The 23,786-nt window shown below is 32.4% G+C and overlaps 4 protein-coding genes across 5 annotated transcripts; 1 reads left to right on the forward strand and 3 right to left on the reverse strand.

Moving 5' to 3' along the window:
- The first annotated feature begins 4,000 nt into the window (after window positions 1-4,000).
- LOC123707074 (NADH dehydrogenase [ubiquinone] 1 beta subcomplex subunit 8, mitochondrial) lies at window positions 4,001-5,125 on the forward strand. The gene is made up of 3 exons (XM_045656853.1): window positions 4,001-4,172; window positions 4,242-4,459; window positions 4,836-5,125. Exons 1-3 carry the CDS (start codon window positions 4,082-4,084, stop codon window positions 5,046-5,048), a joined length of 522 nt encoding a protein of 173 aa, XP_045512809.1. The 5' UTR covers window positions 4,001-4,081; the 3' UTR covers window positions 5,049-5,125.
- Window positions 5,126-5,240: 115 nt separating this feature from the next.
- On the reverse strand, window positions 5,241-6,129 carry LOC123707170 (mediator of RNA polymerase II transcription subunit 22). The gene is made up of 3 exons (XM_045657002.1): window positions 5,862-6,129; window positions 5,627-5,728; window positions 5,241-5,497 (listed from the first exon to the last, which is right to left on the reverse strand). Exons 1-3 carry the CDS (start codon window positions 5,956-5,958, stop codon window positions 5,280-5,282), a joined length of 417 nt encoding a protein of 138 aa, XP_045512958.1. The 5' UTR covers window positions 5,959-6,129; the 3' UTR covers window positions 5,241-5,279.
- A 1,692-nt stretch (window positions 6,130-7,821) lies between these two features.
- Window positions 7,822-12,594, reverse strand: LOC123707546 (argininosuccinate synthase). The gene is made up of 10 exons (XM_045657669.1): window positions 12,400-12,594; window positions 11,812-11,917; window positions 11,407-11,567; window positions 11,122-11,206; window positions 10,798-10,943; window positions 9,395-9,516; window positions 9,046-9,197; window positions 8,642-8,733; window positions 8,211-8,359; window positions 7,822-7,995 (listed from the first exon to the last, which is right to left on the reverse strand). The coding sequence occupies exons 1-10, from the start codon at window positions 12,462-12,464 to the stop codon at window positions 7,835-7,837; spliced, it is 1,239 nt and encodes a 412-aa protein (XP_045513625.1). The 5' UTR covers window positions 12,465-12,594; the 3' UTR covers window positions 7,822-7,834.
- Window positions 12,595-13,061: 467 nt separating this feature from the next.
- Window positions 13,062-22,853, reverse strand: LOC123707206 (protein ROP). 2 transcript variants are annotated; one of them, XM_045657065.1, is made up of 15 exons: window positions 22,687-22,853; window positions 21,376-21,522; window positions 21,109-21,264; window positions 20,509-20,612; window positions 20,054-20,202; window positions 19,865-19,925; window positions 19,278-19,432; window positions 18,406-18,557; window positions 17,907-18,061; window positions 17,412-17,492; window positions 16,998-17,165; window positions 16,454-16,543; window positions 15,878-15,975; window positions 15,477-15,559; window positions 13,062-14,860 (listed from the first exon to the last, which is right to left on the reverse strand). In XM_045657065.1, exons 1-15 carry the CDS (start codon window positions 22,712-22,714, stop codon window positions 14,727-14,729), a joined length of 1,761 nt encoding a protein of 586 aa, XP_045513021.1. In that variant the 5' UTR covers window positions 22,715-22,853; the 3' UTR covers window positions 13,062-14,726. The 2 variants fall into 2 exon arrangements, with proteins under 2 accessions (XP_045513021.1, XP_045513020.1); XM_045657064.1 differs by lacking the exon at window positions 20,509-20,612 and adding an exon at window positions 20,822-20,925 and having other exon boundaries at window positions 22,687-22,851.
- Between the last annotated feature and the right edge of the window lie 933 nt (window positions 22,854-23,786).

The following is a 23,786-nucleotide window of genomic DNA, read 5'->3' on the forward strand; positions in this document are numbered from 1 at the left end:
GGGATTGATTAGAAGACCAATTTTTTTACTCCAGTCAACTATCTTTGCCAGCTCATTGTTAGTAGATTATATGGCTTGCGGGAGATCATCGAGACTTGATTGTACGTAGATTTGAAGATCGTCAGCGTATAAATGAAAATTAGTTGAAAGTCGGAAAGTTAAGGAGTTAATATATATAGCAAAAAGAAGAGGAGAAAGTACGCCACCTTGCGGAACGCCAGATTCAATCAAACTCCACTGAGATATGCAATCGCTTGTCTTAATACACTGGCAGCGCCCATTAAGATAGTTAGAGAACCAGTTAACAGCATGAGAAGAAATATTAATAGATCTAAGCAACCCCATTAGAATTTTAAAATTAATAGTATTAAAAGCGTTGCTGAAATCTAGCAGTGTGAGAATTGTGAGTTGTTTGTGGTCCATGCCTTCGCGAATATCATCGGCTACTCTGACCAGAGCAGTAGTCGTGCTATGTCCAGGTCGAAACCTAGACTGAAGTGGATTCAGTATGGAATTTTTGTTTAGGAAATTATCTAATTGCTCATGTATGAGGCGTTCAAGTACCTTGGATAGAAATGGCAGAATCGAGATGGGTCGAAAATCAGAAAAAGTACTAGGATTAGCCTTTTTGGGGATAGGGATGATAAGTCCATCCTTCCAGCAAGAAGGAAATTCACCTATAGAAATGGAAAATTTAAAAATATGTGTGATTACAGGAAGTATAAGAGAGAGAATAGGTATGATCATAGCACGACCAATCAGGTCAGAACCAACAGCATTGGAATGAATAGACGAAATACTCGATTCAACTTTCTGACTAGAGAATTCATCGAAAGAGAAAGATGGAAAACTAGGACGAGGACGACTTTTATTAATGATTACCTAAATAACGATATTAAGCTGAACGAAATGTGAAGGATAGCTGCTGCGCATGATTACTGTCGCGCATGTAAGTAATATTACCTATCTATAAGATAAAATAAGACAGTAAAAAAGTGTCTGTAAAAAGAACGTATTTCCAAAAAAGACCTAAGATATTTTAACAAGTTTATGGGATGTAGAAAAATAAAAACATTATCTTTTATTAATCTGAATCAGAGAACGGTATCACGCCTTCAATGGTCTCGCGACAAGGCCTTTTGCTTACTGAGGGCCCGGGCTCAGGACTGCTTCGTTCGTCAGCACTAGCGTCATCTTCATTGCTATCCTTAGAACTATCTCCATCGACATGAATAATGAATTGTTCTATTACCAAATCCACGACATGATCACTCTTTGCATATTGCTCTTCTATATCCTTCACCTTTTGTTGTGTAAACTTTTGCCAATCCCATATACCCATTATAAAACCTTTTCTTGTATTAGGTCTATACATTTACTGACACTCCATTTTATATTTTTGCTGCCTACATATTGTTTAATATCCGACCATGCCATTTCAATCGGATTTAGGTCGGGGTGCTATGGTGGTAGTCTCAGTACCTGATGACCTCGTTCAGCTAGGATTCGATCAATCGAAAATGTTTTAAATTTATCTTTGTAGATCTTTATTAAATTGTATAACTGAGGTTTCAAATGTGTTTCCTCGTACTGTATACCTTTTTCAGTGAGCCAGGCCAGAGGTTGGTGCGCTATCCCACTGCTTATTATGGTAGGACGCGTTTTCCACTACCACGACGGAACTGGGTTGGGCCCAATGAATGGTTCGGAGCCATTTTTCGTAGTTTTCAAAATTCATTTTGTCGTGGTAGTCGCCTGATTTGGTACCAGCTTTAAAAGTCAGCAACGCATTGGGTATAAACACAGTATCAGACCCTGCGTGGACAATGACAACTCGCTGTCCTTTCGAAATAGGTTTCTTAAGCCCCTTAGTAGTACCATCGGTCCAGGCTTTTGAAGAAGAGTGCGATGAATCTACGTAAGATTTGTCTGTACAAACAATAGGCTTTCCCTCTTGGCGCTTTATTTTCCTTAAATATTCGATACGTTGCAAACGTATATTAGAATCGGTGTTTTCCCACCGAAATCACAAACTCTTAACTATTCGCCGAAGACTTCGTTCTGAACCTTTGAAATTTATGTCATCTTCTAGCTGCTTTTTAAGCTTTCCGATGGTAGGAAGTTCATTATTTGTCTTGTGAAAGTTATGAATGGTTCTCTTTATTACTCCTTGGTCAAAGTTATCGATATTTGTGACCGGTTTTGTTCTGGAACGTTTTTTGCCAGGTGTTCTGAACACTGTGATCAAAACAGAACTTTTGGCTTGATTGGAGATGTTTCTTACCGTTGCAATTGACGTTTTTGTTGACTCTGCTGTCCTTTTTTGGATTTTACCTAATTCGCTGATTATACTATTAAATTTTATGTTTCCTGCCTTAATGATTTCGGTAGTTTGTTTTATCTGGCTCAAATTTACAATGATGCTGTCCAAATGACTGAACAAAGTATTTGTAGCTATTTGTAGAAAGAATCAATTAATTCGTTAGATTCCCTTTTTAAAAAACAATTCACGTCACGTCATAATCCATTTTCCTGGCTTGTCTTTTCAAAGCGCCCGCTCTTCATTCCGCTAGCCCCCCTCAGGTACCTTATTTTTTACATCTGCGCAATAACGGTCAGCGCTAGAGACAGCGGTCGTGCCGCTACTTGTAGACTGCACGCGATGCCGGTGCTAGGGTCTTAGCCAAGTGTTATATGGGATATATATAGTTTTATTATGCACAGATAGCGTTATGACAAGTATGACAAGTAGCATTGAATGGTGAAATGAACCAATTCAGTCATTTTAAACATTTGTCGATGTTAAAAGATTCATTGGTACACAATATACTCTCTTAGCGTCCAATCCTAGCGAATTCCCCACAAAGCATTTAAACAGCAACATAAACATTAAGTTTTCTTACGTGTTAATATTATAAAGAAATACACCTTTTATATTTCAAGCAAAAACAGACGTTGAAATTTAACTCCAAGATAATATTAGGATTAGTAGACATGTCGCAGCCAACTAGCTTAAATAGCTGTTCAATTAACAGCCTTGCTGTTTAACTAAACGGCGCCGTTTAACTAGCGGCCTGAATGATATTCAGCCGTAGCGTTTCTTACAACATTTAATATAGTGGATGGCTAATACTTAGGCCATTCGTATAATAGAGACATTATTTGGCAGAAATAAAAAAGTGATCTGTTAATTGAACGGCTGATTAAGATAGTTGGCTGCGATAAATACACGAAGACATTATTTACAGGAAGGACATGCCATCTTTGATTCAAGTAATCTGTGACTGTTTTGTGTCACAAACTGAACAATAATATTTTTAATTATAAATTATTTGATAAATATGATAATTTGATTATTAATAATTGATAGGGTGGACTAGTGGCTACAGCAATTGATTAAAACGTAAATAATACTTGAAAACATTGTGTTTTCTTGTATATGAGAAATATGATAGATATATGAATTACGATTTATAATGACACCGTATATCAAAAGTAAAAAAAAAACATAATCCAAATTGAAATGCAGTGTATCATAGACAAGTATAAGTAGACAGCATCACGACCTTCCAACAATAATGATTATACACAAGTTCAATTCAATTCTTGTTTATGGCTTTTATTTATACACAAGTTATTTTACTCTACACTGCTTTTTTTACAGTTACATAGCTGTCATTTCATTTATTCACAAAATAAATGTTTCATATTAATTATTTAATAAAAATATTTTTTTTGTATAATTTATTCAAAACGTGGAGAGGCTAGTCTTTTCGACAATTTCCCCTATTGCTCTTTCTAATCTTAGTATTTCTTTTAGATTTAGTTTCATTCATTTTAAGGTAACCTTGTAATGTGTTGAAAGTGACACTTAGTACTAAATGACCCTTATGAAAAAAAGTACCTGAGATATGATAATTTATAAAAATACCGTGTTATAAATAACATTTTAGACATATGATTATTTGAATTGAAAAAGATATTTAGAAAATGTCAAGTGAAATTGATGTCAATTGTCAAATGGTGGATATCACGAAAAATTGATTTCCGAATAGAATAAACGTGATATTATCGATGGAACATGGCTTCAGTTTTAATTAAAAAGGCATTCTTGCATAAACCAAATGCTTTAAAAAAAACTGTTGCTATAATAAGCAATGCAACACGAAACCGTAATTTTCGTTCCATAATTTATTTGTCTGTTATAAATGTTTTTGTTACGTCATTGCGATTATTTTCAGATTGGAACTACCAATACAAACCTGGTCAATATCCTAAGACACCAGAGGAAAGGGAAGCAGCAGCAAAGAAGTATGGTTTAACAATAGAGGAATACCAACCATACCCAGAAGATGTGGGGTATGGAGATTATCCCAAACTTCCAGACATTGGTGCAGACTCGAAAGATCCACATTATCCCTATGATAACCCAGAGCTAAAGAGAAACTTTAATGAGCCTGTATGTATTTTACTACTATCTTTTATTATTAGATTAAATCTTTGGGTTTAGATGTTAATATATTGGTCTACAGATTCAATGGCTTGAATTGATTAAGCTGTACCAATTTTTTTCACCTTGAAATTATTTAAAAATTTGGATATTTATAAGCAAGTATACATGTCTCCTTTGTTGACCATTTATTATTTTGTTTTCATGCTGCTGTAAACATTTTCCTGAATATTGCATTACAATTTAGAATCAGTTTTTTGTTGTATGGGTGTTCTTTGACAATTCAATTTTGTTTATTCAATAATAAACAAAATGAAATTTATTCTAAATTCATAATGTAGTTAATTAGTTATTGTAGTTTTACTATAATACTTTAACTTTTCAGTTTCATGCAGTTGCAGAGTTAATAGGAGAGGATCGCTATGACATTAGCATGAAACCAAGAATCCCACTCTGGCAACAGTGGTGTTGGTTCTTAGGAGTTATTGGAGGTTTCTTTGGTTTATTCTATTACTTAGAAGATTACAAATTTGGTAGACCAGTCACTGCCAAACAGTACCCTCAAGATGGACCCCACTACTTATTCAATGCAAACTGATTTTCAATTGAATATAACTAATTTAAAAATCTAATTTAATTGCATTATTAGTATCAAAAATAAATAGATTTAAAATCTTTACTTGTTTCTGTGATTTTAATTTGTGCTTGATTTATAGAAATTGTTTCTTATATAAATATTTTTCAATTAAGACATAAATCATTTACATTAGTGAAAAAAAAAGGATTTTTCATAAAATTATTTTAATTATATTAATTGTACTAATCATATTTATTTATATATGCTAGTAAAATATTCATCTTCTAAATCATACAAATCAGCTGCTATGTCATCTTTGAGTGACATAAGTTTTTGATCACATTCTTGCTGTTTAGTTCTGAATAACTTTGAGTTTTGAGTAATAGCTTCATTTACAGATGGAAAATCATTAAGAATTAAATACTGTTTAATATCTGATACTAGTTTCATAAGGGACTCTCCAGCTCGAACTGAAATAAATAATTCAAATGTATATAGTAAAACAAGGCTGTACAAATATCGCAGCTTTTACAGGCCAAAGGTAACATTTTAAAAAAATATTTACCAGTAAACTACTTAAATGTAAAAGAATATCTTACCAATATTAGCAGCTCTGACTTGCATTTCAAATGTGTCTTGTTCAATTTGGGTCATTCTATTAAGCTGAGATTCATTATCACCTTTAGCTAGCTTAATGATTTCTGTAAAAGTACAATTAATTTTCCGTAATTTAGTGTAATTTCATGCAAAGTATAGAAACATACGACTACACCACAATCCAACACAATGTTATATTTGTAAATTTTAATAAAGTACCACTTCTTCGCACAGTACCTTCAAAGTTTTCTAGCATACTTTTAACGTCTTCTTTTAATCGAGTTGTATATGATTTAAGTAACGCTTCTTTATTTTGAGGTAAATTGCGATGCATTTTGTTCTGACGTAAATGTTAGGTAGTAGATAATATAAGATTTGATTGTCGATCTCTCAATTTACAAACATTAAAATTAATGTTTAATAACTAAATTTTTGTAACGAGTGTTTTACTGAAACAACAATATCTTTAGGCATTACAAGATTGAAGATACAAATGATTTTTTTATAGCACCACAGATATAACGCAGGTAAATCACGGGCAGAATACAACACAATGAAGACCATAGACCAACCTTAATCAAACCATAGGATTTAATCTGTGACGATACCCAGAGTACCTATTTTTTTTTAAATAATTTTATGGCCTGGTAACGAGACCTTTAAGCCACCAGAGTACCTATAGTCATAAGACAGAGTGTTTTTTGCATAGACACAGATTATATCGATGGTCGAGATGTACCTAAAGTGAATTGAGGGGTTATTTGTAAAAACAGCTAGCGTCAAAAATTAAATTTTGATGTCTATGGTTAGCTTCATACTTTCCTCACAACATCCAAAATCTGATTTTAGACAAAACAACTTATGTCAGAAGTTATTGAAAGAACAAAATTCAATGCTATTGGGAAAATCTATCAATGTCTCATGCGTTTTTAGAAGAACGGCCCAAGTCAAATGACATTGGTGTTTTTTACCAAAAAATGCTGGCAATATTTTCTGTGACCTGTCAGTTTCACCATTCTTTCTAAGGACTCCAAGACCAGCACTTCAGCTCAGCAAATTGCGTGTTATAACAACATCTGATAATCATGAACACATCAAGGTAAAAGAAAACTTTACAGGACGCGCTGTGTAATTCGCAACAAACAGCCTTTGTATGAAATTTTGTATGAAACCCCTCAATTGTAATTTCACGATTTACTTTTTCTTAAATGTAAGTGATACCACCGCCCATGGACACTCACATTGCCTGAAGGCTTACAAGTGCGTTGCCAGCCTTTTAAAAAGTGATACGTTCTTTTCTTGAAGGACCCTAAGTCGGATTGGTTCGGAAATACTTTAGTGGGCAGCTCGTTCCACATAGTTGTGGCATGTGTTGCGTGGCAAAAACTGCCTTAAGAAAAGCCCAGTGGTGGAACGACTGACGTCGAGGTGATATAGAACTATGTATTCTGCCTTGACGTCCGATTATGATATTCCGCTGCTGCTGATATTAATCCGAACAACTCCTCTGAACATCCTCCATCTACACGACACTGGCGAAGTACCTTGTGCCCAGTTGGCATAAATGAAAGCCATAAATAAGAATTGAATTGAATAGTATAATATTTGTATTAATTTTACAGCAAGTAATCCCAAACCAGTGATAATATCTAGATCAAGGAAATTAAAAACTATTAATATATTCACTTTACCGATTTAACATAAATTGTATCATTTCAAAGTTAGACTATGTGCCATATCGAGTTTCATATACTATTTCCTACTCCGACTCGACTAGCCCAGATTAGGGCGACGTGAATTTCTAGACATTAATGAGTTAAATGAGCCAAAATTACACAAGTGCTATTATTATGTTAAGATTCATTAGAACATGTTTATATTTAAGTTATTTAATAAAAAGTGTATAGAATTTAATTAAATAAATATTTAAAGCTAACACCAGTAATAGCCAAGGAAATGCAGAATCAGCTCTTACGTACACGATTTTTCTGGTACGGCACCCTGTATCTTAGTAGTTAGTGGCTTCATAGCGTGGTGCTTTGGTTCAAAGCAGCGAGTGACAACAATACGTTACTAGAAAATATTGAAAAGATGTCAGTTGTCGCAGTTGGTCTGTTTGGACTATGGTGTCGTATTGACGAGTGGCTGCAGCTTGATATGTTATATAAAATAGTATACTTATAAATAAAAAAGCAAATTAGTTGTTTTATTTATTTAGTGTTGTTGGAATAACGAGAAAACTCTTTTAGACGAATAGCATTTATATTTATAAAACCAGTACTATCCTCTGGTGAAAATCCTCCTGAGATATCCATAGACACAAGATCCTTATTGTAGAGACAAGTGGGACTTTTTCGCGCGGAAATAGATACTGTAAGTAAAATAATGACGAAATAGAATTAAAATGGTCCGATAACTTATTTTTGTTTCTATGTCAATATCTATCATAGTCGTCTGTAAAACTCAAATTTGAATGAAGTTAACAATTAATTATTAATATTATTTAAGTGCTGTTAAAGGTGGTTAGATATTAGGAAATATTGACTTAAATAACTTTATCAATGTCGTGTAAAAACGGAAACATACCATTGCCTTTAAAAAGCTGCACAGTAACTACACCGGTGACGGATTCTTGCGACATCTCTAAGCATTTTCTTGTGTACGTGGCCTCGGGTGAGAACCAGAAACCATTGTATACGAAGTCGGACATTTTATCTTGAAGGATCTTCTTAACTCTAAATTATATTTCCGGTTAATAACAAATCATTAACAAGAAATGCATTACGTAAAGTTAAAAAATCAATATGATTTCTTGTTTTATAAATACATTTGAGCTTAGTAGATAATTAATATATATTATAAAAACCCACCAGTTTTTGATCAAATAAAAAAAATATATATTCAAATTTATATTAAAAACGACCGGCTCTCTTTTTAGGTACGAAAACGTATTTAAAAATCAGGTGTAATAATATTAGGTGGCGTTCAGGAAATAGGTTAAACCGATCTCTAAATACCTCAGAACTTCCCTATCCAAGGCATATGCTTCTAAATCAAGGTGAGCCAAGTGAAGGATGGTCCCAGCGGGAGTTTCATACAGTCCTCTACTCTAAAATTAAATTAGTCACATATAATTACGCCACTCATAAGAGATTCAGCCTAAAACTGGATGAAAAAGTACTTTTTTTAAAAGATTAAATTCATCTCAAGTCTGTTTAAATAGAAAGTTGCTAGCAGAATAAAACGAACCCATTCATAATCTTGAGCTATAAGGCTTAGGTTATAAGTATGTTTTAGGATATTTATTTATTTGCAAAATTAAATAAAAAGCTGTTCAACAGCTATTTGAGACTTACTGTTATGAAAAAGGAGGTAAATATTGCTAAGGCTACGAACAAAATTTATTAAGTTTTATATATACCTTAAGACCGAGAAATCTGTTTTCTACGATATCAATTCGACCAATGCCATGTTGTCTACCCAGCTTGTTGAGAGTCTCAACTATCTTCAAAGGGTCACTAATTATTAAAGACTTCTCGTGGCCGCTTGGAATGTTTATGGTTACCGGTAAACCTACATATAGTAATACTTAGGATGATAACTGACTGAACTAAACAAGTTAGTGATCATTGGTGTATCGCGTAATAATGCAATAATAATCATATTAATTTTGATGCACTTACAAAATTTAAAAAAAAAGCATTCTGCAATATTAACTGATATTATATAAACAATAAAAATGAATAGGTGGAGTTGTTTCATTCCTTTACCTTTTTCAAAAGTTATATCAATGATGGTAGGATAATCGTCTGTTTCTTGAAGATCCCGGGTCATTTTGTAAATTCCTTTCGGCGGGATTGCACCTGGATCCTCTAAAACTCCGGATTCATAGCTTTGGTAAAAAATCAATAAAATATAAACAATTTTATACTAGCTAGGTGTTCCAGTCAATAGACCGCATACACATTAAACTGAACTGTTAAAAGTGAGTTAGGTACTCGTATACGAATATATGGCGCTCATTGAGTGTCAGTACCTGTACAGTTACAGAGCCTTCACAGTTTCCGAAGAACAATTTCGCTTAATATAAAAAGAAACGAATGAAAAATATATGAATAATCGAAAACGATTTGGTATATATAGTCCTAGATGTTAGATTTGTAAAATCCCTATCCATATCGATGGTGTAATTTTAAATTTTAGCCGTACAGTAAAAAATTTGGGGGTTTTATTTGATCAAAATTTATCCTGGGAGCAGCATGTTAAAGAAGTTAGCCGAAAATTATACGGTGCCTCCAGTATCCTTCGACGTCTTAGTAATTTTCTTCCCTTTGGTACCAAAACCTCACTGGCGCAATCTCTCCTCCTGCCTTTACTGGACTACGCCGATTCTTGCTCCTTCGATCTTAACGAGGAATTGCTAAATAGACTGGATCGTCTCCAAAATTTCTGTATCAGATTTATATTCGGTCTAAGAAAGTACGATCATATCTCTGCGTTCCGTAAGCGGCTAGGCTGGTTGCCAATTCGTCAGCGACGTGATGCTCATGTTCTTTATCTCCTATATTCCATACTGTTCAACCCTAAAACTAATTCCTATCTCAAAAATGATTTCAATTTTTTGGGAGCCCATAACTATAGCTTACGTTCTTTCGAAAACTATACCCTTGAAATCCCATCTCATAACTCCTCCTTTCTTGGCGATTCCTTTAAGGTCTCCGCAGTTAAGCTATAGAATTCACTTCCCGTCCCTATTCGCTTAGCTCCTTCTTTATCTTCCTTTAAATTTCTTCTTTACAAACATTACATGTCCACATCGTATCCCTAACTTTCTTACTAACTACTAACTGACGTGAGACTTATCTTAATTTATCGTGATTTATGTGTCTTTTTACTCTTTAATGTATCTTTAATATTTTATTCCTGTTAAGTTTTTGTTTTAATAACTGTGTATTACATGTATTTTGCACTACTTGCCTATCTTATTTAATACATTTCTTTTTTCTTTACTCACAGTGGTTGCCTGGAAGAGATCGCTCGTAAGCGATAAGGCCGCCAGTTGCCCTGCTTTTGATTTAATTATGTTAATTTTTATTTTTATTTTGTAGTGTAACGAAGTGTAAATAAATAAATAAATAAAATTGCGTCCGTTGACTGTTAATAATTTAATTACCTAATGTGCATTATATTCTCATCTGTCGACCAAGGTGCTTTAGGTGTAGCTGATACTGGAATTTGTTCCTTCTTCGCAAATTCAAGTAAGTCGCTTCTTCCTTGGAATCTGTTAAAGAATTCCGGAAGTCGCCATGGTGCAATCACCTATATTATTAGAAAAAATATTATAATAAAATTTCATATGACCCGTGACTATTAAATAAGTATGAAGGATTTGCATAATATGTTTAGAGTCACTAAACAGTATATAAAATGAATAATATGTAGTTTAAAAAAAGTATTTTTTTTTATTTAAAAATGTGAAGGAAGTATGTATACTAACTTTGCCATCAGGCCACAGTGAATAAACACTTAATTCAAATCTCACTTGATCGTTACCCTTGCCCGTCGCCCCGTGTGAAATGTATCTGTAAAATAATAATTGAACGTCATCGTACTGCGTTCATTTGCTTCTATCATAAAATGTCAGTTGAAAATGATAACTGATATTGTAAGAGTAAGAGTATCCTCAAAGCATTTGGATTGATAAAACATTGGCATACATATATTAGACTTCATTAAAAAAAACACCTTGTACTAGTAATTGCGCAGTTGTTAAATTACTCACTGTGCTCCCAACTTCTTAGCGGCGTCTACAATTCCAACAGATATACACGGACGGGCTAAGGAAGTACCAAGATAGTAGCGGCTTTCGTATACCAAACCCATTTGGACAGCCGGCAGCATATAATTAGTCACAAATTCACTACGTAGATCTTCAATAATTACCTATAAAGTTTGAATTTCATTTCAAAATATTTTTTCAACGTGGACCCAATAATTATATTATTAAATATGTTTAAAATTTTGTAAGTACATTAAAATAACAATGTACGTTAATATCGAACGGATTGCTAAGTGTCACTCATCATCATCACCACCCCTTAGCGCCATGTAATAGTGTATAGCGAAACAATCAGTAAAGAGTAAATAACCATAAGAATTTCTAAAAAAACATTTTTCCTCGTCTTACATCTTTAGCACCAATACCCAGAGCCTTCTTTCTTGCTTCACCAAAGTTTTCATCTTGGCCTATATCTGCCATGTAGCAGACGACATCGTAATTCTTTTGTATCAACCTAAAAATATAAAAATGATTTAAGCACAGCTTCTTAAACAATGTCGACAATAGAAATTCAAGATTTTTATATAAACTACATCTTGCTATACATAAAGAAAATAGTTTATACAATATGATGAATATTGTATATATATATATATATATATTGTATATCATCTATATAAAATAAAATAATCTCAAAATATTTTGCTAAGTGCAAACTCGCAGACGGATGGACTAAATCGAGTATTATTTTTATATTTATTTTAATCTTCCACATAGGTTTTATTGAAGAGAGAACAAGTAAAAATTCGAATCGAAGTCGCGGGTTCGTAATATAAAATATATTTTTTTTCAGATATCAAAAAGTCCATCCAATCACCAAGCAGTTACTCTGCTAGTTACTAATTCCACTAAAATGTAGCATATCTTACTAATATTTTTTGTTCTAATAGACGATCTAATTCCAATAGTGTTAACTAAAGCATATGCATACTATACCATTTTAGAATGCAGCTAGTATCTAAGCCGCCGGAGTAAGCCAAAATAATAAGGTCTTTAGCCATCGTTGTCCACACCAAACCGAAACTACACTTGAACAGCGACTATTGTAGTTCGACGGTAATAATAAATTTAAATATTTACTTTTCAAGATAACCCTATGGACGTAACTCCGCAATCGAGAAATTTATAATAAACTTACACTTTCAAAGCGCACACATTCACGGGAAAAGTGACATCTGTTTAATACTTTGATTTATTTACTACCAAGTACTGTATAATTACTAAATATGTATTGACATATATATATATATATATATATAATGTAATTTAATTATACACTAATTAATATGTGTCACCCGCATCTTGTTAAACCTCGAGGGTTGTAAGTAGTTTTCGAGTGTAATGTATGTAGTAAATGTGTAAATATGTATCGTCGCGTATGTCAAAATAATTCTCGAATACTGATTGTTATTAAATTATGATACGTACGTATATCATACATTAATTCGTAACGTACATTAATTTCTTGAGTGGGGAAAAATTGTTGTAAGAATTCAATTAAGGTTTATAAGTAAATGTTTTATATAATTCCTCTAAATTCCTGCTAAAACCAGCATCTCTAGCATCCTATCCACTCATATCCATAAATAAAACAAAAATAATGATTACAAATAAATATTTAATAACAGATAAATACTGACAAACTTTATACTTCCAATATTTCTATATAATTGCACAAGAACATTTCTAATTTACAGCGGAGCGAGATACACAATTGAATGCAACATTTTTAATTTCCGCTCGAAACTTTAATGTTATTTTATAATCATTATTAACCGTTAGGAGATAGTAAGCGTATTTTATCAATTCTTATTTTAAAATCCACCACATATTACAATTTATCCAAGTACGAGCGAGTATTTTTGAAATCATTCGTATTATTGGTCAGACAAAAATACCGTCAATATGAAACAAGTATTGATAAAATCTCGCATTTTTTTCGTATTTCAACGAGAAATGTTTCTTTTTAATAGAAAAACTTTGGCTCATAAAGTTTTTCTATTATAAGAATGTGCTTGACCACACAATTTATTTCCCTAAACTATACAAATCTGCGATAATTATTATAAATTACAGCCCTATTATTAGTAAGAATAAACATATTTGCTAGAGATAAAGTCATGTGACTGAATGATTAAATCTATATATCAATATGTAAACATGGAATGTAAACACTGCTATTGCTAAGGAAAACAATTACATTATTTTTATATTCCAACATATACTTAGATACGTTTATGCCAACAACAAACAATGGGCCTACCTAGCCAATAGCAGTAGTGCATTAATTGGCATGATTATCTTTAGTTTTTGCACACAAATTTTAATATTCAGAATATTTTTGGAGACTGTGGTGCCGAATCGGTTCCATTGCAATTTAATGTTAATTAAAAGGTATCATCAATACACAAACTAAATTACAAATAGTTATATACCATTATACCCATTAACCAATATATGACATTAAATGTATTTAAAATCTAAGTGATATTTTGAAATATGCGATAAAGACTTAATTCTTATATTTTATTTCTACTAACAGGAAATGTTATTATGTCACACGTACAACACTTAATTATTTATTTTAAACACGCTACTATCTATTTTATATTAAAATCATAATAAATTAAGATAAAATAAGGTATACAAGCCATATACTATAATACTTTTGACGAAACGTAATAAAATTTAAGTAACGGCAACAATAATAAAATCTAAATGTAAAACAATGATTATCTATTCCATAGATAATGTGAAATTAGGAAATCGACATGGGTTGTCAAAATTATGCCGACTTAGTAAACTTTTTGGTAATTATTCAAGCAAATTATACTCTATATTAATTTTAGGCTTTTCTTACTACGAAATCTATACAAAGCAAGACATAAGTTAAAATATAGATGCGATCACATTCTGTCATATTAATGACTTCATCTTAATATGCACCCTTAAGTCCATATTTTTATACAAAGACAACAATAGTTTTCGAAACATTTTATATTTTATTGTAGTATGTAGTCTTGATTACTAAAACTAACAAAACCTTCAATTGTTTATGAACGGAGACGCTTCTTTTTATAACATATAAAATAAACGTATTTCCATATTATATTCGAAGCCATCCTCAATGATTTATAAGCTAAAGCTGTCATGAAATTATTTCAGTGGACGTTCAGGTTATATTGACTTAAATGGGATTCAAATTCTAATTAAATTTTATATGAAATAAAAATAATTTACCACACAAAACTGATTCAGTTAATTTAAGCAGTGAGAGAGCTGAGGTCGGAGAGGAAGTTGTCGGGTGTAAGGAGGTGAGAGGATCCAATGATGACCTCCCAGTTCTTGAGAGCGGCAGTCACTTCATAGGCGGCACGCACCTCTGAGAAACATACACCTGCAAACAAACAGTTATTATTATAAATAATCTAACAATAATGATAAACGCTACGGTATTTCTTCCTCAACCTGATTTGAAATCTACTTTAGCTTAATAAATGACATAAACGGCTACATTTAACGGGTATCAGAGAAAATCGGAATTTTCATAGTAACTTTCGCAATGTAATGATTGAAATATTATTTACTCTTTCGTCATATTCTATATATGTTATACAAGTGAAGATGTCTGTAGGTCTTAGCAACAGGCATATATGATATTTAATGACGGAATTGAATAATATAAGATCTAGAGTCTAGACTATTTTTGAAAGTTTGACTTTGCCATTTGGACATTATCTATTGGTTTATTTAACGTGTACCATGAATATTAAACAAACAAAAAATTGGATATAACGATAGTTTATATCAACTAAATAATTATGGCTCGTAGCCAGTAAAATTTTGTTAAAACTTATAGTTTTTTAAAAACCATCCAATTAATGGTTTGACTGCTTTCAAGATAAAATTGAAAGTTACATATAGGTATACATATTGTGTAATTTACGAGGAGTCTTAAGACTTTACAAACCTCTTATATGTTAAGTACATTGAATATTTGGCTTAATTCATACCTCCAACAACAAAAACGATAAGCCTCGGTACATTTTTGACAGTCTGCTGCGCTTTGTCCTTGTGCCAATGACCGTAGCGTACACTGGAACAATAAGATTGACCTTCGTAAGATTGTTTTTCTGTTATTTATAATGTTGTAGTTGTTGTGGTGATTTTGAACTCCGGCTGTGCCATTATCTTTTATGATTAGTACTATAATTAAAACACTAAGAGATCACATTGTGTTCTAAAGAAAGAACATGTTTTTAGTTTAAAATTAAAATAAATATATTTGAGGAACTCGTAAAATACGGTGTTTATATGAATCCATAATAATTATAAACATGCAAAAAACTACAATAATTGATTTTTATATTTTAGAATGGTCACACTTTTTAGTGTGCCAGTAAAAAAGCCCTACCTAGTAGGTGCTTGATATCCAGAGGTCTGAGCACGTCCAGCGAGGAATGGGAAGTGACGTTGGTCCAATTTGTCATCGATAGCGTCTTCCATAATGTCCTATAAAGAAATTGACACCTTACAAATACACTATGCCACAATAATTTCTAGTAACGTGGAATTAGGAATATGGAATAACTGTCTCACATAGTCATACATTTTTTAGTGTTCTATTGCAAATAAAATTGATATATTTTTATTAATACGGCCTAGTGGTGTTGAGTTGAGACCTATAGAGAGAGAAATAATACTGTCATGTCATGACAGTCATTTGACATTTGTCTAAAAAAACTTATTATAACAAGTGGATTAAACGGTAACGACTGAGTTTAACCGCGACCTATATCTTTAGCCGAAATAAACACATGTCATATAGCGAATAATAAAACATTGCGTAATATAACAGATAGTTAATATTCTTGAATATCTACACGGCGCTATTATAAAAGACGGACTTAAGATAGTATATGGTATCTTTATCCTTAACACATCAGATTTTATAATAATACCAGTATAGTTTAATACTTTTAAGCCTAACCTTAAGAACTGGAGTCCATCGCGACATCTGGTAAGTCTGTTCAGTAATCCTCTCTTTGCGGGGCACTTGGTACTGCTTCTTTCTGTTGCCCTGTAAATAAAAATAATTACTTCATGGGTTTGTCTATATACGTTTTCTATACTTAGTAAGTGTTAGCCTAGTTGTGAATAAATCGTGTTTTCTATGCGATGACCTAGCAATACCTTTATACATAAAAAAAATAGATACAGACATAGTTAGGCCAAGGCAGACCCATTTTCATATGATTATGGGTGATTTTAAATAATTTAAGAACCTCTAGAGTCTAGATTATACATATTATAGAGATTCATAGATTTAATATAAGAACTGTAGCTTGGTATAGTAGACTCATTTCCTCGATTTAATGTGCCTCTTTTAAAATGAGGACAACACCCCAACCCATTATAAATTCACAAAACAAACACTTGCTTATTTCTTTATAAACACGTATCTCTTATGGCCGATAATCTATCAAATTAAATTTTATCAAACAACTTTAGGTGAATCTCAGAAAATAACTTACATCAACGACTACATTCAGTCCAAGGTTAGCCAAATTAAGCAGGGCTTGCTTGTCCGAAGGTTCCAGTTGCGCGTGAGTCACCAGTTTGTTCAAATTCTCTTCAGAGATACCATTCTTCGACATTATGTATAGAGCGATTATACGCATCTTGTCGTAGTTTTTCACAGCCTGTTTCATAGATCATTATTATGGGTTTACTAAATAATTGTATCTACATAATATAACGAAATTAGTGCAGACTAAATATTTCCAACAACCGCTTTTTATTCGGTAATACTGTTTTATAATTAAACTCTGCCTGACAAGTTGAATATTTATAAGCTACTAGGTTTATAAAAATACTTTTTGTATAACCGGAAAATTTGAGATGCTTATGTTTGCAATGAAGATAATCAAAGAAGTTTAATATATTACCTGATCCAGAAGCACTGGAACAATGCTTCTCATGTGATCCTTTATCTTTTCACCCTCGGCATCAGTTCCCATGGCAAGGTCCTGCAATTTACGTAACTTTTGAATAAAAATTCCAAACTTAGGGTAAGATGCAAAGCACTCAGCTGTTCAGCACTCGCATCGCATTTATTAAGGTTGCCTTGTGCTACAAATTCGTTCTGCCCCTAGGCACTGCCGTCTCAAACAGCCGTTTGGTACACTGAGTTCTTGCAGAACACTAGGATTGCTAATAATTGCCCGAAAAACATTAACAACGTAGTGTAAAGGATATATAGGATAAGTACTATAAAACCGTTCGTATAAAAACCGTGTAAATTTATTCTGAATGCGCTCCAACATGATGTGTCAATGTTGTTCATTTTGCTTGCAAATGCGATGTAAAGTGACCAATATTCAACTATAAAATTGCGCTAAAAGACCCCGTTAAGCTAATTATCTAGTCCACGATTATAGTACCTGTTCCACTTTGCACAATTTGTCAACGTAGCCTTGGTAAACCTTCATGCAATCTTCGGCCAACCGCAGATGAGTCGCGTATTTCGATAACTCCTTTTGGTACTGCGGCATCTTCTTTATCATAAGCGATAGATCCCTCATTGATTGTTTGTCACCTGTTTTTTAAGGTAATTTATACAATTTTATTATTTTCAGAGTAAAAATGTTACTTGTCCTTAACAAAATTTTAATAAAAGTTTTGCGTGTATTGAAACATAAAACATCGTGGCAAGTTATATGTGACAAAAAGCGATTTCTTCGAAATCGGAATATTTGGGAATGTAAAGAAGAGTTAGATAATATATAATTTATAAGCAATATCTTAAACCTTTTTTGTTTTGTATGGGGGAAATTCAAAAAGGAAAAATCTAAATTTTTTTTATTAGATATATATATATATATATATTATCTATCTTTAAATTATTTAGAGATTTATACGTATAAATTATCGTTATCATACCTCCCCCCATTCGCTTTGACTCTGTGAATTTCTTCAAGTTCTTGGTGACTGAGGTGGAGACCACGGCGATATGTTGATGACGAAGTTCCACCCAAAGCTCATCATTTTCATCTAAAAGTACTTCCTTCATCGAACCCGCGGAAGCTTCATACCTTTAAACCAATATCGCATTCTTTATAAAGAGTCAATTTTTCAAAGGTTACATTGAGTTAGAAATCCAAACTACAAGCATTATTGTAAAACGCTGTCAGAAACCTCGCAGTCGATTTAACAACAAAACTTTTGATTTTAAGACAAAAACTGTAAATAGAATTTGTTTTCAAAAGTGCTTATAAGTTTGAAACATTTACGTTGTATTATAAAAAAGTATTTTTCGTTTGGATGAAATGCAGTTAAGACATTTCTAGAAATTTCTTTACAATATTCGAGGCGGCATCATCAGAGGTCCTAGGTAAAGTAAAATCTGTCCTATGAATATATTTCAGTAATGGACCTACTGAGAGTCTAAGTGCGGAAACTGAGTCCACACATACATACAAATATTTCTGTATAGAAAACGGAGCATGAGCGTGAACAACATTCACATAATAAATATACATATTGTGTTGATAAACTATTGTGATCGAGAAGAAGCTTTTTGGTGAGATAGATTTGTCTTGGCACCAGGAAATGTTTTTAAAATAATAATGGTATGTAAATATAAAACAAAACGCTATCGTTCGTTTGATTGTAATTAGTAATGGACAATTCTTTTGCTTTATCACCCCAATGTTATTATGGTGAAATCCCACAAGGTTCAAGGCAGATCTGCTTCACAAATAATTTTTCTAATACTACTCTTAAGAGTTATGGTAAATAAAAATGTATTTTACCTGTACACGTCGTTCTCAATGGGCAATAGATCATAAGCCATAGCCTGAAGAGTGAGCTCATGCAACAAAGGAGATACACAGTCAAAGCCGCGGTCCAACACTAATAGTTGGGACCGGGCCTTTTCTGGTCCTTCACCCATTGTTGGCTCATCAGCCTGTAAAAAATTATTAATTTATAAACTCTGAAGCATATCGCGCTCATGTTTAATATTGTATTTGGTTTATGACAGTACAGTGAAATACACAGAACAGTTTCAGAGGTGATAGACAAATTATTATTCACGTTATTCGATGTTTCAACTACAAAGACCAGCGTTTGCCTGCATATTCCTTAATGGAAGGTAAGATACAGTCTTAGATGGTTAGTCACGCCTGACTGAAAACTCGATCGCCTCGCTTGAAGAAGTCCATACTCAATACTAAAATGGGTTTAAACAATAAAGCATGAGCAAGGCATATTATTGCGCCTTATTCGTTCTTTTCGGTTTAGGGTATCTGAACATAATAATGAAGGTTTCATATTTCAATATTCCTTTATTGTTATTTGTAATAAAAGTAGGACACTTTTATATAGAAAATTTTCTTACCTTATACGCGTCAAGTTTCTGTTGAATGAGTTGAGCAAGCTCCACATTACGTTCCCAGTCACTGAAATAACAATATGTTGTTCAAATTCGAAATTTCGCTCGACCACGAGTACAATTCAAAATAAATATTGTTACTAAGTTCCATACAAATTTAGTAACGATTTCTTACAATATACAAATGAAGTGTACCTGCGATAGCGCACTGATGGGTACTCTCCAAGAGTGGCGCAGAGAGTAGCAATTTGTTCTGCAATTCGTTCCATATTGGCATTACGAGTCTGCGTCAACGCTGGGTTGTACATGCATTGGAAAGTCTCCGGAGAATCCAACGAGAATACCTAAAACAGTATACACATTTGATATCTTCTATGTTGCTTATCATGTGAAACTAGACATTCAACTGCATGAACCAAACTCCTAGTTTCAAAACAGTTATTTTTGTATTTATATTTTATTTGTTAGAGGTATTGGTATTGTGTGATTTTGTAACTTGTACTCATTATAAATTAAGGTGTAAATTTATATTAAGTACATATAACTTACTAACAATACAAAGAATTATATATTGGTATATCTTTAAAGGTTTAATAAGAAAAGTTCTAACAACTCAAATAAACAAAAATCTTATTTAAAATATATTTCACCTGGCTCTCATATGGTAGGAAAGCAATGTTAATTTCCTTCAATGTTTTAATTTTTCTGGCTGCTGTGGACTTGCAAAGTTCGTTGAACAATTCCTCAGGACACACTTAGCAGCGTGCAAAATAATGCAACATTACATATACCTTAATAATTTATGCTATACAAATCTATAATCACCACAAATCTCGAATGATAACTATAAGGAGTGTTCCTTTGTAGTGTATGAGAAATCATACTAATAAACTCAAGATTTATGTTGATGTGACATCTAAATAAACTTGGGTATGTGATTTAAACAAGCATTTTTAAACAAACCTGTTGTTCATAAGGTATATAAGCTATGTTGATTTCCTTTAATGTTTTGATGAACTTAGCTACACGACTACGGGACAATTCATCAAATAGTACATCAGGACAAGCTGGAATGAATTTAAAATAAAATGCAACTAAAATCAAAATTGAGAAAAGCAATTTAGCATAAAAGTATATTTAAATAGAAATAAGAAGTAATATAAAAGAAATAGATTAAATAGTGGAAAGGGTGGAAATAGGTTGATACTACATCTCTACTTTGGTATAAAATACATATTTTCATTTTTTACCTTCAGTAAAGAACACATGAGCAGCCTTGTACATAATTCGATTTCCAATAGAAAAGTCATTTATTAAGGCATGCACGGACTTCTCAGAAGGAGTAATCAAGTAAATGCCATCCATGGTGTATAGGGGTTCTCTCTTCTTGTGAATGTCTTCTACCACTAAAACAGAAATATATTATTTTATATTGTGACAATGACCATGTTATAATATTTATACATAATGTTAACTTAATAATAATTTATAAATGCCATATTGCCAAATATACATACAAGTAATTCCTTCAGCAGAAATGTCATGCATTTTACAGCATGCAGACACCATCCTCATTGACAATTGGTCTACAATTAGGATCCTCCATTCAACCTTTTGATTATCTTTTCCCTTTGGCCTATAGCGAATCACTTCATTCATAATCTCTGTAATAATTTTAAACATGAGTAAACCAATATATACCATGTAAACTTTATATAACGACACTGAACACCAGAGTTGTTGTAAATTGGAGAGAAGAAAAATCTGAATACACAGTAATTTATTGTAAGTTGGTGAACATTTAATGATATGATAATGTATAGACAGATGACCATGACTCCTACTTATTAGTCATGGTCAACAACAGTCTACACATGCAAGCAATCCTAATTTGTAAACAAAAGAATGAATTTCTTAGAAAGTTTGTATGCATGATGCAGACAATCAAGTTTATTGTGGGCTAGGATTGACAAAAGCATGTACAGAGCTGTGCAGTTTTAACTAATTTTAACAACTTAGCAGTGTTAGAATTAATAACAACAAAAACAGTACTTTATTACTCAATTGTTCGTGTTATTGAGTGAAACTAAACAAAAAAAAAGCCAATTGATTTTGATAGTGTAAGGAGTTCGTCATTAATTCAAGGGATGTTAAATGTAGTTTACACTGTATATTCTACATAATGTCTATACAGGTTCAGGTTGGCTGGTGTGATACATTTATGATTAGGTATGTTTATAAATATATCTACATTAAAAACCACCAGAAAATTTCATTATATTATTAAATGCAGTACATCAAGTGGTATGCAATCCCCCTTTAATATATTTTATTAATTTTAATAAGATCACAAAAGATCTTAAAAAAACTATATTTATAATTTTAATTTCCACACAATGTGGACAGTTTATAAACTGCAGAATGACGTTTTCGTTTGCCCCCATTCCCACTCCACTTTGAGGTGTCAAGAAAATCAATAACCACCTACTGTAGTATTAAGTCAATATTTCTATTTCTAGGAAGAATTAAGATATTATTTAAAGTATAAACATTAAGACTTGTAACGTTAAAACACAACAATTTAAGCAGTTAAATATTTAAGTATTTTTATATACTTCTTTGACCTATACATGACGAAATTTCTGTTATATGATTTATGACCAAATTTGATAATTATGAAATTTAAAAGTGATATTTTGTAGTTAAATTATAATTAAAACAAAATCTTAGTCATCAAGGATGTGGGATGGTCTTAATCGATGTTACTCAGCCATTTATTGTATACCATGTATAACATTGTTAATGTACAAAATGTCAGTTTTACTTACTTTGACCCACAAGAGCTTTTAGAGCCATTTTGAGGAGTTTAAGTATTTATATCACAGCACGATAAAAGCTTATTTCTTTTTTAGGGCAGAAATATAATTATTCCAAAATCCGAACTGAAATTGTATTGTCCTCTAACACAAATCAAGAATTGAGAAAATTCTCAATAGGTAGTCAATTGCTATAAAACTTACACTTGACATTGACACATAAAGAAATATAATATTATCTGTCGGTTGACATTTAACTTAGACTAAGTATGTTTTAGATGTGGTATATGCTACCACTACTACACACTACTACTGGATAATAGATATACTTGAAAGCTACGTTGATTGGATAAAGTAACACATGGTAAATAAAGCAGTTCCAGCGAAGGTGTAAAATCATGTTATACTGCCGAAGTGACTATAACAGGACATAGGGTTGGTACATAGCACAAACATTTTCTTGAAAATGTTTATATTAACAGTATTACATATATTCAATAAAAAGTGATAAATTGATATCTATTATTTTAAGCTCAATTTCCCTTAAAAAAATCCTCCTGATAACTTAAAAAAATCGTACAGCGACTGCAGCCGCTAAGATGTTCTTTAAACCGCGGAAATAATTAATGTAGAGGTGAATATGGAGGGTGTTCCATCGATTCAAAGCCAGCTTCTTGAATGGCAGCCATCGCAACTCTGAACTTGTTGGGCGTTATCAAGATGAAAAAAAACAACTTGAGCGAGTTTACGACGCTGTAGCTTGCGAGTTACCTCACGCATCTTTGTTATTTGTATGATTAGAGTAATCGATTATTACTACCTCTTGGCTATCCCGAAAAAAACAGTCCCTTAATTTTACCGGCGGATAGAATTGCCTTAAATTTAGCAGATGACAGTTTTTTGTTTTTAAGTCATTATGGGAAGCCATGATTCGTACATGGTTATGAATTGAGCCAAAAATCGGTCAAGTTATTTTTGTAACAGACAGCTTTGAGATATTCGGTCTCAAATCTTCATTTCTTCTGCTATAAAACAAACAGTATAACGACGGTTCTCCAATACTTCAACTTTTTTAATAATTTGTGAGTCAGTATTGGATGTAGGGCGACCCG

The sequence above is a fragment of the Pieris brassicae genome, chromosome 3 (genome assembly GCF_905147105.1).
Source record: "Pieris brassicae chromosome 3, ilPieBrab1.1, whole genome shotgun sequence".
Classification (NCBI taxonomy): Eukaryota; Metazoa; Arthropoda; class Insecta; order Lepidoptera; family Pieridae; genus Pieris; species Pieris brassicae.

What these genes read in the sequence shown, in the direction of transcription:
- LOC123707074 (XM_045656853.1), top strand. Translation starts at nt 4,082, where the DNA reads ATGGCTTCAGTTTTAATTAAAAAGGCATTCTTGCATAAACCAAATGCT. An exon ending in AAGCAATGCAACACGAAACC is followed by an intron (nt 4,173 to 4,241) that starts GTAATTTTCGTT and finishes GATTATTTTCAG; the next exon opens with ATTGGAACTACCAATACAAA. An exon ending in AGAGAAACTTTAATGAGCCT is followed by an intron (nt 4,460 to 4,835) that starts GTATGTATTTTA and finishes TTAACTTTTCAG; the next exon opens with TTTCATGCAGTTGCAGAGTT.
- LOC123707170 (XM_045657002.1), bottom strand. Translation starts at nt 5,958, where the DNA reads ATGCATCGCAATTTACCTCAAAATAAAGAAGCGTTACTTAAATCATAT. An exon ending in TATGCTAGAAAACTTTGAAG is followed by an intron (nt 5,729 to 5,861) that starts GTACTGTGCGAA and finishes GTACTTTTACAG; the next exon opens with AAATCATTAAGCTAGCTAAA. An exon ending in AGTCAGAGCTGCTAATATTG is followed by an intron (nt 5,498 to 5,626) that starts GTAAGATATTCT and finishes TATTTATTTCAG; the next exon opens with TTCGAGCTGGAGAGTCCCTT.
- LOC123707206 (XM_045657065.1), bottom strand. Translation starts at nt 22,714, where the DNA reads ATGGCTCTAAAAGCTCTTGTGGGTCAAA. An exon ending in GGATATCAAGCACCTACTAG is followed by an intron (nt 15,560 to 15,877) that starts GTAGGGCTTTTT and finishes TTATTGTTCCAG; the next exon opens with TGTACGCTACGGTCATTGGC. An exon ending in TATCGTTTTTGTTGTTGGAG is followed by an intron (nt 14,861 to 15,476) that starts GTATGAATTAAG and finishes GTTTGTTTGCAG; the next exon opens with GTGTATGTTTCTCAGAGGTG.
- LOC123707546 (XM_045657669.1), bottom strand. Translation starts at nt 12,464, where the DNA reads ATGGCTAAAGACCTTATTATTTTGGCTTACTCCGGCGGCTTAGATACT. An exon ending in GAGAATATAATGCACATTAG is followed by an intron (nt 9,517 to 10,797) that starts GTAATTAAATTA and finishes TTTTTACCAAAG; the next exon opens with CTATGAATCCGGAGTTTTAG. An exon ending in TGATATAACTTTTGAAAAAG is followed by an intron (nt 9,198 to 9,394) that starts GTAAAGGAATGA and finishes TACTATATGTAG; the next exon opens with GTTTACCGGTAACCATAAAC.